At 37.1% G+C, this 15,778-nt stretch overlaps 1 protein-coding gene across 16 annotated transcripts in view; it reads right to left on the bottom strand.

Annotated features, from left to right (window-relative positions):
* Nucleotides 1-15,778, bottom strand: part of LOC131692829 (formin-binding protein 1-like) — a 209,407-nt gene that overhangs the window by 24,221 nt on the left and 169,408 nt on the right. For all 16 annotated transcript variants that reach the window (XM_058980126.1, XM_058980133.1, XM_058980123.1 and 13 more), the window contains exons 4-6: nucleotides 7,977-8,412; nucleotides 7,736-7,914; nucleotides 7,485-7,674 (exon numbers count right to left, since the gene is read on the bottom strand). In XM_058980126.1, the coding sequence (XP_058836109.1) occupies nucleotides 7,485-7,674; nucleotides 7,736-7,914; nucleotides 7,977-8,412 (805 nt within the window). The remainder of the gene's footprint in view (nucleotides 1-7,484; nucleotides 7,675-7,735; nucleotides 7,915-7,976; nucleotides 8,413-15,778) is intronic.

The following is a 15,778-nucleotide window of genomic DNA, read 5'->3' on the forward strand; positions in this document are numbered from 1 at the left end:
TATCTTCGGACCAATTTTCAATGCCCATTTGAGGTGCTAAAAATTTTAAACAATAATTCATTGCAAAGTATCGAAAATTTTTATATGAAATATGAACCGTTCAAGTACACGTGAATATAAATACGAGCAATTCCAAAAAAAAAAAAATGAAAATCGGATGAGTAGTTTTAGAGGTATCACGTTCACTGCAACGGTCCTTTTCAAGAAACTCCATTCCGACTTCCGAGATAATCGTGTTCAAAGGTTTGTGTTAACTTCATTCGGTGATGAAACCAGCAAACTGCAAACGGCTGCAATTTGAAATCAAGTGCCCCGATGTCAATGAAATTTCGCACAGATATTTTCGAAACTATGTACTTTCAGAATATGCAATGAATGTTTTTTAATTGATTAAACCTCAACTTTATAAGTATAATATTATGACCAAAGAACTAATGGTTGAGATGAGAGGAATGGTTGAGCAGTATTAGGCATTTGAAGGTTCGAACATTTTGGCAATACAGCACGATTAGCCGAAAAAAATACCTTTAACATGCCGACGAGGGTACCCGTCAATTAAAATGCTCATAATTATGACATTCTTCAACCGTTTTGGACAATTTTAGATATTTCGGATTGAGAAACTCTTCCACTTTTAGAATTTAGAAAAAATAAACCAAATGAATGCATCTAGTTCCCGGTAATCCGGATTTCCGGCGAAATGTTCCAGTACTAGTATAAGTTTTGTTATTTGTATTTAAATCATAGCAATGTAGGCATCAATATTCTTGAAATTGTCTTAGTAGTCTGCTATTTATCGTAATGAAACCATATGACAATTTGAACTCAGAACGGCCACACTGGTACCTGCTCCGAAATGTCCGGTTAAGAATGAATTCACTAAATGGTTCCAAACCAACAATTCCAAGAATTTCGATACCCATATTGCCAATATTCCATTGAAATTCACAACTAGTATCCCAATACTGAAACATTCCTCCAAGTGTTCGAATTCCCGGGATCAGATGAAGTCATTTTCACAGCGTCTAAAAGTAGATGAGATCCTGAATCCAAAACATCCAAATATCGAAATCGGTTAAAAAATATCTTAGCTATGATGACCATACCAATTCAACGCAGTGTTGATAATATTGTCGCCATTTGTGTTCTTATACCCGAAGACGATAATGGAAAATTACTACTGCCCTAACAATTGAGAATCAGGTGCAGTGAAAAATAGCGAAACAAACATATTTTACGCAAAATCTTAAAATTAAGTTCAGTTGTAGAAATAAGTTCGACAAATTATCATTTGGATGGCTGTAATCTGCTGGTGCATGTTTAGCAATGTTGTATTAAATTTTGGAGTATGCAAGTATGAACATGCATAACAAAAAAATTTATTTAATAAAATCTTTCAAAAAAGGCTTGGAAAACGTGAAAATTTTCAGCGTATCTCGGTCAGAGCCGTCAATATAATGCAACAACCGAACATTAAAATTAGGAAAAAATTTAAATATAGGTCCGCGCTACAGATTAGTTCTTATTTTTTATTATCATTCGTATTGAGCTGTTTGAAGCGGACCGTGCAACTCCTCAAAGGACTGTAGGTACGCCACCGAGAAGGAAATATTTGTGAGATGTGCCCGACTGGTGGATTGCGATTCAATTAGTTTGAGTCACTTTGTGCTACTTGCAGAGGTCATTATTTTTTTTACGATAGTTGGAAAGTGACATACACAAAGAAAAACGAATTTAAAACATCCGACTGAAGCTCGTTCTTAATTGGTTCCCACTAATTTCATATATCGAGCCGCAAATATTGAACAGAAAGAATTGTGAAATCAGTTGAATGCTGTTATTCAAGCTTGTCGTAAGCCTACTTTTCGAGAGACTGCATATCAACACCGGTAGAGAAAACGATTAATTGGATGCGACCGTCCTAAACAGAAATCAACATAAATCGTGTAACCAAATTTTTCATACTGAATATTTTGGGTTATTAAAAGATTGGATTGCCATACGAGAATGTTAGAAGCCAGTTTTTCAAAATTTTGTCACTACTCGTATTGATGCTCTCCAATTTCAGCTTTTGTTTGTGCGTATGTGGAATGGACTGTAATCAATTATTAGGCTTCTGATTTGACGTTGGACGAGATAAAACGGGCATTGAAAATTGGCTCGAAGGAATACGACGAAATTTCAAAATTCATAACATAGGCTTAACTTGATGAAATCTAACTCATCAGTTTTTCTGAAGAAGCTTAGGGATGACTTGAAATACTTTTTTAATGGCACAACTGTATTCTTGTGCAACATAAGGCCATACTATGTCGCCACTCCCCGAACCAACCGGAGTACGAATTATCTTATGCCGTTTTTGGATGGACCCAGGGGTGGGTCAGGTTCTGGTCCCAACCGATGCCAGTTCATATATTTTGACAGTGGTTGGGGATGGAACCTGATTCATATTCGCTTCGGGCAGGAGAGCTGCATTAGAGAAGATCTGTGGCTAGCAGGGAAGGGTAATAAACAACGTGCGCATGGAACTGTCAATGTAACCGTCATACAAAGTAAAGCATTTAATATCCATTTTGGACTACTTCAAATTATTTCATATTCTGTTAGCAAATAAAATCTAGTTTTTTGTTGTAGCTTAGGTTTATTTACTACCATCGATTAATTTTTTAAAGACTATTTTCTTGGTTTTAAAGACTATTTCTATATTAATGTATGAAAAATATATCGATTGAGTATGTTCCAAGACATTTTCACGCTATTTAACGCGGAGTTCAAGCTCAAGCTTAATGAAACTAAAAAAAAATTGGAAATCATCATTGAAGTGTAAATAGGAAGCAATATTCTCGATGGTCGGCTGTCCGGAGTTGAAGTCGCTCGTTTAAAATTCTCGGAAATTGATCACGAGCGACTTACCTACATATTGCTAAGATCATGTTGTCTACCAAGACATACCTTCCGATCTTTTTCTTTTCCTTCTATCACAATTCCGGTGTCGGTCTCTATCAACAGTAAGGGTCGAACTAACATTCCTTTCATTTCCTGCTGGAACAGCATTGAACGTGGCCGGCTATTTTATGAAAATGTTGGGTCAGTGAAACATGCACAGTAAGGAATGGTCTGCACCTCCCAAGCATCACTTTTTGGTTAATTGTGCATTTTCACTCATTCGGTCAATCACGAAATGCAGCTAAGGGCAGTCTACTTAAGCTAAACTATACAAATAGATTTGGGAGGGGTTGAACATAGGATAACCCTTTTCGATTTGCAATCGATACATAGAAAATTATTGATATTTTACTTTAAATATGACAATTTCGAAAAATGAGTCATAATAGCTACGATCTTAGTAGGTTTGTAATGTTGAATTTTAGAGTAAACTTAGGACTTAGGAAAATATTAATTTTTTTGGGAAACTTCATGTTTTCAATAAAGCGTTCATTTCCAACCCATTTTTCTTTCTTATTTCGTCTAACAATCTGGAGTTTAGAACTTCGCCGTGGATGATTCGCAATACTTTCAGCTCAAGAGTACTAAGAACGCGTTGGTCATGCACCAATATAATCCTGATTTCGGGACATGAAGACCAATAAGTATGTTGAAGATCCTTACCTTCGTGGGGTAGCGTGCTTAGTTCGAGTGAACAGTTATTCGAAGACCAAAGAATGGAAGATTTTTTAAAGATAATAAATAGAGTAGAGTGGGGTCAAGTATAGGTCAGTTTTTTTGACGAGCTCGAGCAATACTATTATTGCACTGATTTTGACAAACAAGCACTCGTTGGAAAGATTGTACATCTGGCAAAGTTTTGGCAATAATAATTTTATGCCTGGCTAAATATTGTTCAAGCTAAAGCCAATAAGGCGAAGGTACTTTTTTCGATGTTTTTTCTGATCTGGGGGTACGATAGGTCACTATATTCGAGATTAAATAAAACAATGTACACGCCTAGAAAATCAGCGGTTCGACTTTTATTTGAGGAGTATTAATATCGCAGATTATTTAAAAATTAATAACACATATAATAAATGGAATCCATTGACGTAATTTAGGGAAGAAAATGAGGATGTGACAAATGATGCGAAAAATCATGAAACTGCGGAAATGTTTAAAAAGCATGTTTTTTCAGCAGCTGCGTCTGGCATTGTATTTGCGAATGACTTCTTCGGTGTCCTCGCACAACTTCAATTCCACGTCGCCAGAATGTGGAATTGAAGTTGTCCGATGCGTTTTTGCAGAACAACACGTGAAAACATAAACGACGCCGTAACTAATACAGCTGAGCCACGGTAACAGTCGAAATGACAGTCGTCAACGACGTGCTCTACCGTGTATTTAATTCACGCAACACGAGCGATCTCTGCAATGACATAATGAAGATAGTGTCCTAAACCTATTGTACCCGCTATATCTATTTGACCCCATTTTTGTTGGGTGCATATTCCACTGCGACCAGTGTTTTGATCTGTTTGACCCCATTCTACTCTACTCTTAGAATTTCACGCCAAACATTTTGGAAGGTAATCTATGATGCAATCTGACAAACGGTTTTTGATGTAGTGAAAATAATTTTCGAGTCAGTCTATGAGGCATTTTTCAGTAGTAAAACCACAATATCCAAATCGATTTTTGTTAGAAATTCCGCTTTCGCAAAAAAATTGCCTCAACAAACACTAAAAAGTTAACCCAAATATACCATTTACGTGAAATAAAAAAAATAGGGTAAAAACTTGTTTTTGTTAGAAACACCCTCAGTTATTAGAATAGCTGTAAAATATTTTTTTTAGAAAAACCACTACGGCTTCGTCGACAAATTTGCTTGTTTTAAGTAACTGTGATCTACAATCTTTTTGAGGACTGCAATCTACTATCATAAGAGTCACCCTAACACCACCTACATCTGAAAATAACTTAACTATACTGATTATTTGACCCGAAGATATCATAGCTGTAAACTAAATTGTTTATTTAGGAATATTTTTGTTTTCCTAAATTGTGGATTTGGACCACTGTGCATTGGTGGACATTTTTCCGATTAATTGGTGCAAACAATGTGTAATTCCGTTTAATACAATGAAAGTTACTAACGTTCCGTAACTCTACCTCCTGTTTCTTTCGAAATTTTGAAAAGGGGTCCCTGTATCAAAATATATACGACAAAGATGATAAGATATGCATGAAATACCATCTGGCAGCACTCATAAGTAGAAATAAACACAAAAAATAATACCCAAAACCCCCTATGATGCAAAATTAATGAGTATCTAAATATCGGTTGTCATTGCCTCTGCTACTAGTTACAGGTGGTGTGGGCAATATTCCACTATCATGCATAACTCGTCTAATCATACTGTTTTTAAAATATCTATCGGAAAAAATCAACTTCTTAACATTTTCAATATTAGACTATCACAGGGGTATATTGAAAACTGCTCGTCCGCCAACATTTTGCAGTTACAGCAATGATTTCCATAGAACTTCTGAACTATTGGATTGACTATTATTCGAATTTATCGATAAAAATAGGTTTCTAAAATATTCCACATTTCAAGCCATCACAAGGGGTAAATTGAATTGGTCAACCGGAAACTTTACGTAGTTACAGGAATGATCATACACACTGATTTCCCACACAATACAATAGTTCTACCACTTACGAGTTTTTGGTTTATGCATATTTTAATCAATGGCTATGTTTACAGTAAGACAATTTATCGAAGTTTATGTGATCCAAACAGGTTTTATGCATTATCAAAATTTGAATTTCGATGATTCGCAACGATTTTGCCATACATACATCTGATGAGGAATGGCGGAGAGTTTCAAACTTCAACTTTTGAATGATTAGTGGCTTTTTAAGTGGCGTATCAATTTTATAGAAAAACTGTTGACCTAAACATTGATTGTTGTGTTTTGAAACGCACCGTAGGTATGTTTCAATTTTCCCATGCGTTCAAAAGGTATGTAAAATGTGCACATTTTATGTATTCACCACACGAAAGTAAGTTGCAATGAGGACGAAGTATGAAATTTTATAGCTGTTATGCAAACACCATAAAAATAGGATAATACCACACCACAGGCACGTCGTGTGCGTGAGTGCAAGAGAAGGCGCGTATGTGTAAGGAGGCGGAAAAATAAAGTAGAAGCAAATCACGACACGGAAAGCATTTAGATATAGGGTGCTTTGCTTGTTTAGCGATAAGAGCGCAATCGTTTTATCACAAAAAAACGAATGTGGTGGATATCGACATCACACACAGTGTTTTGGTGATTACATTTAGCGATGCAATACTCACAGAGTTTCGATATATCAGCGGATGGTTTGTTTTCGTTTTGATTTCGGTTTCGGTGTTGGTTTTTGATGTTGTGTTTTCATTTAGCAGCGTTTAGCATTTAGGTTAGTCGAACAACGTTCACCCGACACACCAGCCAAAAACGATGTGTATATTTGGCAAAAGTTTGATGAAGATCAGTATACGATGAGGTTGCATCCACACAAGATGGAAGAAATGAAATACAAACTGCATGAATTGACTTATACTTGACGAAAACTTTTACTATGATGATTATCTTTTTTAATCGTTGACTACATGCACATCGTAGTTAATTTAAACGAAATCTGGTCAATATAACAAGACCACCAACACTTACAATACTATGTATAAATGTTAATTGCCATATATTTTGTTGGCGAATACAATTAACATTCTAAGTGTATGATGAGAACAACTAACTGATTGTGATCATGACTCTCAATTTGATCGATAGGGACTCCGGAGGGGGATTCTCAAAGTAACAAATAATTTGCACCGCAATAGAAGAAGAGCAAGCTAAAGTAATCGAGAATTGAGTCTGAACATAATCAACACAAACCACACAGTGTTAATTTCTAGCTTACTGAAGCTCAATCGTTTCTGACCATTCTATCGACGACTTGTAAGCACAAAAATGTGACAAGATAACAGCTGTTGATAGTGATTTTCTTCTTGTCGTGTAGAAGTAGTTTCTTTCCGTTCCACATGAGTGATTTGTGCTCGCGTGCTCGAAACCCCCTCCTGGCTTCCTCGCATGTTTGTGATGAGCCAGCCAATTAAAGATAACAAATTTTACGATGTCTCTCTACTGCTTTGGCGTTACTACTGAATCGGAATGTTTTCTTTTGATTGGGAATTTTTCATAGTAGTTCATGAGAATGAAAAAGGTTAGGCTTGTTTGGTGGTTCCATTAGAAAAAAACTGAAAGGGAATGGATTAGAAAGCTATCATTGTCTGCGGTTGGAGGGACAAAAATAATAATAAAATTAGAGATTCGATTAAGCCACTATTTGATCATAATGCTGCATTGACGTTATTACGACTAAGCTACTAAACATCGATATTTAATTTAAACATGAGAGTAGCACATGACGACATTTAGTTTCAAATCATATTGGTAAATTGGTTTAGAAAACACTCAAAATTAACCACTTAAACAGCTCAACTTACCTTATTGCTTGCGAAAATGCCAAAGAGTCCGACACGCTTTTTCAGTTTTTGCGTTGTGGTACCCTTCGCCGTCAAGTGGTTCAGTCCAGTGGTGGGAGTGTAGTTTTGGGAGTTATTGGAGGTTTCAGAGTCAGCTTTCGAGAGATCCTCGAATGGAAGATCCCCAGGCGGTTGGAACCCGGACTGGTATCTACAATTAGTTTCCGATGAATTTGTTGTTACGCGTTATCAAATTACGCCGTCAAACTTACTTTTCTATTACTTTCAGCGAGTCGTCTTTCTCGTTGATGGAATCAGCTGCTTTCACCATACCTTCAAGACACCTCGCGATTATTGGAGCTACTGCTGATTCCACATCCGCTCCACCTTTGATGAATTCCTTCAGTCCTCGTGTTCTCTTCTCGTCTAGCTCTTGCAATCGGTTGAAAACCTATCAAATAGATCAAGTAATAAAAAAACGAACAGTATCGTGCGAAAGTTTAGTAGACTAACCTCTGGCAGCGATGTCTCGTAATGCGTCTGCTGCAGTTTATTTGTCTTCTGCAGCTGATTGGCGTATTCGTTTTTCGCGTCCTCTGACTGACCGCAGCGGATGTTCATGTTGTTTCGCTGCTTTTCCACCTCGGCCCGGCTCAGGTTAAGATCGGCATCAGCCTTCTGGTAGCTGTCGATGGATTTTTCCGCCTCCCGGTAAGCTTTCTCATAGTTTCTTTTCGCTCGGTCCAGCGAAGCGATCTGATTACTGAGATTGTGCGTGAGCAAGGCACCCTCGTTGAGGGACTTTTTGCGCTCATCGCGGAGGTTTTTCGCAAGCAGCGAGATGCCCTGCAGTACCTGCAGTTGAAGGTTCTCCGCCACGACTTCCCGCTGACCGGCTAGGTCGGCCACTTCTTTGAGGACGCATTTGAACGCTTGGAAGGAGGAGAATCTGTGTGGGGGTGACACATTACACCATTATTAGCAAATATTTTTGAGATATGGTAAAGTTTTATCAGTTATGATTTCAAACAAGAACTTAATCATATAGAAACTCATCAAGGGAGCGGATCAGCGGATACAGTCAATTCAATCGGAATGTCCAACGTATTTGCAGTTACAGTGGAAATTTATTCTTTGTCGTGAGAGTACGTCCATGGAGTATTCACCATGTGCACCGAAAGTATTTAATAAATATGTATTCGCTTATTATGAAAGAGAATTTAGTTCAGAGTTGCGACTCTGAATTATTATTTTCATACTTTCATACATACTTCATCATAATGAATTATTTTCAGAAAATGACGACTAAGATAAGCGATATGAAAATGATAGACTGATAAGGCGTATCAATTATGATAGCATAGAATGGCAACTTAAACATGACTAAATAGAAGTACTGAGTAAATACACTATTTAAAGACTCTCGGGTGCAAAGATGTATTTCTACACCCAAAACACGGGCCGTATGAATTACATGCAAATAAGCATGATTCTAATGAGATTTTTGCATGTACATTCAACACGCTGTTTGTAATGTTCGCGCGCAGAGCGGCGTTGAAGTACACTAGTTTTGAACTTCCGAGTCGAAGTGTCGGGCATATATGCCGTCGTTTGCACTTCACCCCAATGCAATTTCAGTACACGCCATAGTGTTTTAAAATGCCGTTTTCGCGGTCAAAATTCAATAAATCCTGAAGATTAAAGTTCTTTTAAGAAGTTTCTAGATATAAATAGACGCATTTTTTGATATAATGAATTAAGTGATCAATTCGCCTAAAAGTGAGAAAGAAAATTCATTTCCCCAAATAATTTAGCTAGAAGCTTGCGGTCCTCAGCAAAGTTCTAGAAAATGTTGTTGCAAATGACTTTGATGAAGATATTAATGCTCTACATAGCAGTGGTAGCAGGATATGTAGGGTAGGGTGGGACAAAAATTAGATTCCAGCTCCGAGAAACTTTTTGGGTACCATTTGGGTCCTAGAATATCTGTGCAAATTCTTAGCTCGATCCGTGAAACTATATTTTTGCGCCCACTGTTTAAAGTTTACATGGGATTTTATATGGGAAAACTAACTTTCACAAAATAATTCCTCCAGGAGTCGCCCATTGCTTCCTAAAAAGAAACGCTTTTGTGGTTTTTGTAGTAAATTTAACAAAGAAACAAAGTCTCGAAAACTACGAAACGATCTGACGCTTGAGAAAAAAGTTATTAAGCTGAAACCAATTGATGCTCTGACGAATGATAAAATATTCATTTTTTCTAGCACCACTGCTGTTGGTTGTCCAATTGGTTCTATCACATTCGCCCGAATGACATTCGCCCGAAAGTCATTTACCCGAATGACGTTCGCCCGAAAACCAGTTACCAGAATTGACCATTTACCCGAATGTCATTAACCCGAATGGACCATTTACCCGAATGCCATCAACCCGAATGGACCACTCGCCCGAATGTCATTAACCCGAATACCACATTCACTCAAGCATAATATAAAATCGGTAATTGTCTAGTTTAGTGACTTTAGTGATAGAAGTCCAAACTTTAATGCGGTTTTTTTACCAAAAGGATGTATTTTAACCTAAATAAACCAAATCCGAGCGGGAAATGTGAAATTTTTAACCAAAGTTTGATAAACTGAACAATAACAAGTGAGCTGATACAGCGGAGCTAGTGTGATGCGGCTTGGCCGCATATCCGAGGCCAAGGATCCGAAGCGGCGCAAAGCCGCTGAGGTTCTGTTGGGCGAGGCGTTGATTAACCCGTCGCCGGAGTTATAAGCAAACCTGTCATCCTCTTGTTTGCCCGGTTTATTCAAACATAGGGGCTATAGCTAGTTTAAACTGAGCGGCAGCGAAGTCGGACAGTGCACCAGAAAGCGATGTGTCGTAGCCACATTAGTCAACCGTACACTGACCAATGTGGCTATGCGACATCGCTTTTAGGTGTACTATCCGACGTCAATGAGGTTCTGTTGCCAACGCCACAAATGCTCTTCAGGTGCAAACTGATGCATATAGGACGCAGTTGTCAGCTCAAGCGGTGAAATCTTGGGATAAACCGGACAAAATAATAAGAAATCTTTCGGAAACACCATCGATCGAGGTAAATATATATTAAGATGTTCCGTTAACGAATTGAATCAATTAAATTAGTAATTATATCTTGCATGGTGGAGGTCCATTTGGCACAACACCGTTAGTAAATAGTAGCTCATAAATGTTATATTACGAAGCTAGTGTGATGCGGCTTTGCACAATTACCGAGGTCGAGGAACCGAAGCGGAAGTCCCTACTCGGCAAACCTGTGATCCATTGGTTTGCTTGGTTTACTGAAATATAGGGGTTGATTCCTTCTTTAAATATGAGCAGTACTTTGAGTTTGTATACCAAATAGTCCTCGCAATCAAACCAGTGATCCACTCGTTTGCCCGATTTACTCACACTTAGGGATTGATTCCTTCTTTTAAACATGAGCAGCTCTTTTCCCACAATTAGGGGTTGATTGCTTCTTTCAAACATGATAAATCCTTGGATCTGCATGCCAAATAAGTTTGCAAAGAAACTGTTGATCCACTCGTCTGCCCGGTATACTCAAACATAAGGGTTGATTCCTTCTTTCAAAACAAGAGCAATTCCTTGAATCTATATACCAAATAGCTCTCTACGTAATATTGGATTTCGAGACAGGATGATTCTTCCACCTAATTCACGGATGATTCTTCCATCTAAACCAAAGTTTTTTCTGAAAAATAAAACAACTTGGTCGTCAGACAAAATATTCGGAAGATCACCGAATACAACTAATTTACAAACAAGTTGGCTTTCTTGCCCCATCAAGGTATTCCAATGGCACTCGAAGAATTGAGGAAAAGTTATCCAAAGGCTCTTGACGATTTTTTGGATTACATTAGTAAAAATTGTATTTTTGGTAGGAAGGAAACTAATCAAAAAGTTTCTCGATAACCCTTCTTTGCCCCTCGCTTCGTGGTCAGTTTTCGAAAATGTATCGACAAAGATTCCTAGAACCACCAATAATGTGGAAGACTAGCACAATAAATGGAACGGTTTGTTAAGCCGTGTAAATTCTATGGTGTGTTGAAGCAGTTGCATCTTGAAGAGAAAAACCCTAGTACGTATGTTTTACGTACACTACAAGCGGTGCCAACAGCAAAAAAGTCTAAAAAGAACTCACGACAGGACTTAAAACTGGAAACCCTAGTTAAATCATACAAACCAGGTGATTGGATTAACTATTGGACTGGTATAGCTTTAGTGTTAATTTCTTCATAGCATCAAATGTAATAAAATTTGTATTTCATCTTAATAAATTAAATTTTTTGATTGACATTTCGATGTTTTTCGGGTATATGGAATTCGGGCGAATGGCATTTGGGTTTATGTTGCATTCGGGCGAATGTCTTTCGGGTGTTCGTGGCATTCGGGTGAATGACATTCGGGTTTATGTAACATTCGGGCAAATGTCCTTCGGGTAAATGGCTTTCGGGCGAATGTCATTCGGGCGAACGTGACAGAATCGTCCAATTATATGCAATTTTGTTTTGATCTTCTCTTAATGTGTCTAAATCATTTATCAATACTGTTTGGCCACTTCGCAAGAGTTTTGAGGAATAAATTGAGTCTTATTTTGTACATAATAAGAGAAAGTTACAGATTTTGTATATAATTCGACCGTCAGCAGCAGTGATGCTATGAAAAGTAAAATTTTCATTAAGGCATCAATCGGTTTTTGCTTAATAACTTTTTCCACAAGCATCAGATCGTTTCGTGGTCTTCTAGATTTTGCTTCCTTGATAAATTTCCTATAAAAATCAGTCATCTTTTTATTTTTAGGAGATAACGGGCGATTCTTGAAGGAATTAATTTGTAAGAGACGTTTTCCCCATACGAAATCCCATGTAAACTTTAAACCGTGGGCGCAAAAATATAGGGGCACCGATCGAACTAAAAATTTGCAGAGTTGTTCTGGGAGCCAAATGGGACCCAAAAAGTTACTCGGAGCAAAATTTTATTTTTTTCATATAACCATGTCCCACCCTAATGTAGGGTTACTTGCGATAGACCCCCTAAAAACAAATTTCCTGGTATAACTTTTTACGATTATTTTTTATATGAAAAGGGTCTTCTGCAACGTTGTTTATAACGATAAAATACACATTTTTATGAAGACGATGAATCTGTAGTACTTGAAACAAAAAATTTATTGTTAATTTTCCAATATTTTTTTCTTAAGCAACTTCCTTAATTAAATCCGTGGATGACTTTGTTTACATTTGAAAGTACTAACTTTTTGCTTTCGTTAGAATATAAAAACCTTTGTCTGATGAAGACTGCTAGGTAGGTTACGTACAAAATCAAAGAGGGCGGGTATAGCGTAGTTGGTAAAACGATTCTCGAGCAGAGCCTGATATCAAATTGAGAACTGATGTAGTGTAGTAGGTAATGATTGCTCAGGTTGTTATCGTTTTGGTCGTTTTAACGGTCGAAAGAGCAGAATCGAAAGCAGAAACTGTCCTATCACATCAAACAGAAAACTATTTTTGCTATCAGTGAGCGCATTTTTAATTTGCTCATTGAGATTTTGAAATATTCCAATAATAACAAAATAAGTAAGCAATTTGATGTTTGCCAAAGAAATAGAAACAAATATTTTTCTCTAAAAATGCAAAGCATGCAGGCAAATCAAAGTGAGATCAAAATATGATGTCATATCTGAGAAAGTTTAAACCGGTATCAATATGAGATTTCAAATTGATGCCTGGTCTCAAAATATGACGGCTGTTTACTGTAATCTTGATGTTTGACTTGTACGCAGCTCACCTGGGTTCAAGTCCCAACCCCACACATAGGGTTAGAGATTTTTCTTAATAAATTTTTCTAACCCGAAGAGGCGAATGACCTTAAGGTTAAAACCTCTATAATCAATATAAAAAACATTAAACCAAAACTCAATATTAGCATCTCGCGCTGAATAAAAAAATAACTCAACAATATGAATCTTCTTAGCAAACAGAAATCACAAAGGAGGATTAGAAATTAATCGTATTGGGCAGCACTTCAGATATTTTCCTAATCCTATGACATTTCGTGAAACCGATAGAGCGTCAATGCAGAAGCGGAAGAAACAAATCCAAGAGATGTTCAAGGTACTGTTGGTACTGAATATTGATAAACCGCGATCAGGGGTAAGTGGTACTTTCAATAAGGGAAACGTGGCACGAAGATTCTTCAAAGACGACGAGAAAGTGGCCAGAATTACCGGGTTAGACCGATGTATCATCCAGCGTTGCGGTACAAGATTGCATTTGGACGCAAAATTAATACTGGTGCTTTCGATGCATTTTGTGGAGAAACCGCACGGTTATGCGTTAGTTTGTATACATATGGTAACATCTTCCTGCAAGTGTGCATAAGATTCTCCTTCACGGATCGGTAGTACACGGGAACAAATCCATTCCTCGAAATAAGAAAACTGACTCATGATTTTCGGAATATAGTGTTTTTTCATGTTATAAAAATACACCATGATTTCTGTGCATCATATCATGAATTATTTGTCCGTAACGCAGTATATGCGTTACTCTTTTTTCGTCGACGAGTATAATTTCAGGCGTTTTAATGACGATTCTCATTCTAGGTATCATGGTAACTAATTTTCTTTAATTTTCTGAATATTGTCAATGTATTTTATGAAATTGAAAATAAATTATGGATTTATCAATCCAATTATAATTTATTTACTAAAATTAATTAACCTCTCACAATTACTATTATTAAATTGGCAGAAATTTCATGCAAAAGCCTTAATTTCAAATCGACACTTATTCATTCACCATGTTAGAATCCTAGTGAATAGATTTTAAAATCGCTATGTTGAAAATGATTGAGCTGCAGTATTGATGCGTCGCATGATAAATGATGCATGATGCAACGAATAACTGCTGTTTGAACATATTAGAATAGTTCTTCGTGTTTAAACAAACCTGTCACTATTGAGATCCTAATGTGCTTATTAAATAGTCTGCGCAAAAAAAAACCAATACTCGCTTGATTTTCAAGTTAATTGGGAAATTGGCCATTATAAACAATCGTTATTGTGAGCTTTCGCAACCTATTTCTAACGCGCAATTGGACAACTGTGGACTAGTGCTGATCGTACTGGTAATATTCCCTAAATGAAGGGCCTTTTGAGATCAGTGCTTTAGCCTCTGCACCACCAGCATAGGATAGAGATAACCTAAATACTGTTGCTATTTTTACTCCGTTGACTGGTTCGGGAACTTATGGCTTATCTATTTCTTATTTGGCATGCGAGAAAATTTTCACTTCTAAATAACACAAAACACCATGAGGAGAACTTTCGTAATTTTTAAATAAAGTATACTGTAATTTTTTCCGTAAATTAGTGCTAAAAATTCGCGATAATTTGCCTATATTCAAAACATATTAGCTTGTAAGCTGCACTTAGCCTCGAATAAACGCCAATGGCTAGTTCCTGTTATACACTTTGGTTTGGGCCTAGAAACCAATTATAGTTAATGGACTCAAACTTACTTTAAGTGATTTTAAAGTAGTGTTCATTGCGAAAGACTCAGTTTTTTTTCCATTAACGTGACTTTAATTTTTTTATTCGTCGCGCAAAGATTCGGACTGCATTTGTTCAATTTGACTCATTCAATATGATGTCTTGAAGGAAAACAGTTGAATGAATACCCCTAAATAGCGGCAACCAGGCTCTCACATTTCAAACATTGCCAGTATGTGTTACACAAGTAGCGGACATGATCAGTAATCATGGGAGTGCTTGTTATAGTTCATGATCTTCGCCTTTTTCATTATGATATGATGAACCATAATCATGACTTCTAAGGATGACGAAATTTTTGGTTTCATGATTTTTTATTCATGAAAACGATAAAGGATTTGTTTCCGTGTAATGGAGTACTTTTTAGTTCCGATTGGCAACCTTCCGAAGGGGCACAAGCGGCCAAAAATAAAGAATGGAATAGGTATATATCTATTAATTCGAGCAACTGGCATTTTGAAAGCTATATTTTACTCTGCATGGTTAGAGAACATCACACAAGCAAGGTTTCACGATAGATCTACTGCTCTGGCTGTTATTATGATCAGACCCTATGCTGATATAAATATCCAATTGCAAGAGAGTTCGTGGGGCAGTACCAGGCGGGTTTCATGAGCGAACGATCTACCACGGACCAGGTGTTTGCTCTTCGTCAAGTACTGCAGAAATGCCGCGAGTACAATGTGCCCACACATCATTTGTTCATCGACTT

Source organism: Topomyia yanbarensis, chromosome 3 (genome assembly GCF_030247195.1).
Source record: "Topomyia yanbarensis strain Yona2022 chromosome 3, ASM3024719v1, whole genome shotgun sequence".
NCBI lineage: Eukaryota > Metazoa > Arthropoda > Insecta > Diptera > Culicidae > Topomyia > Topomyia yanbarensis.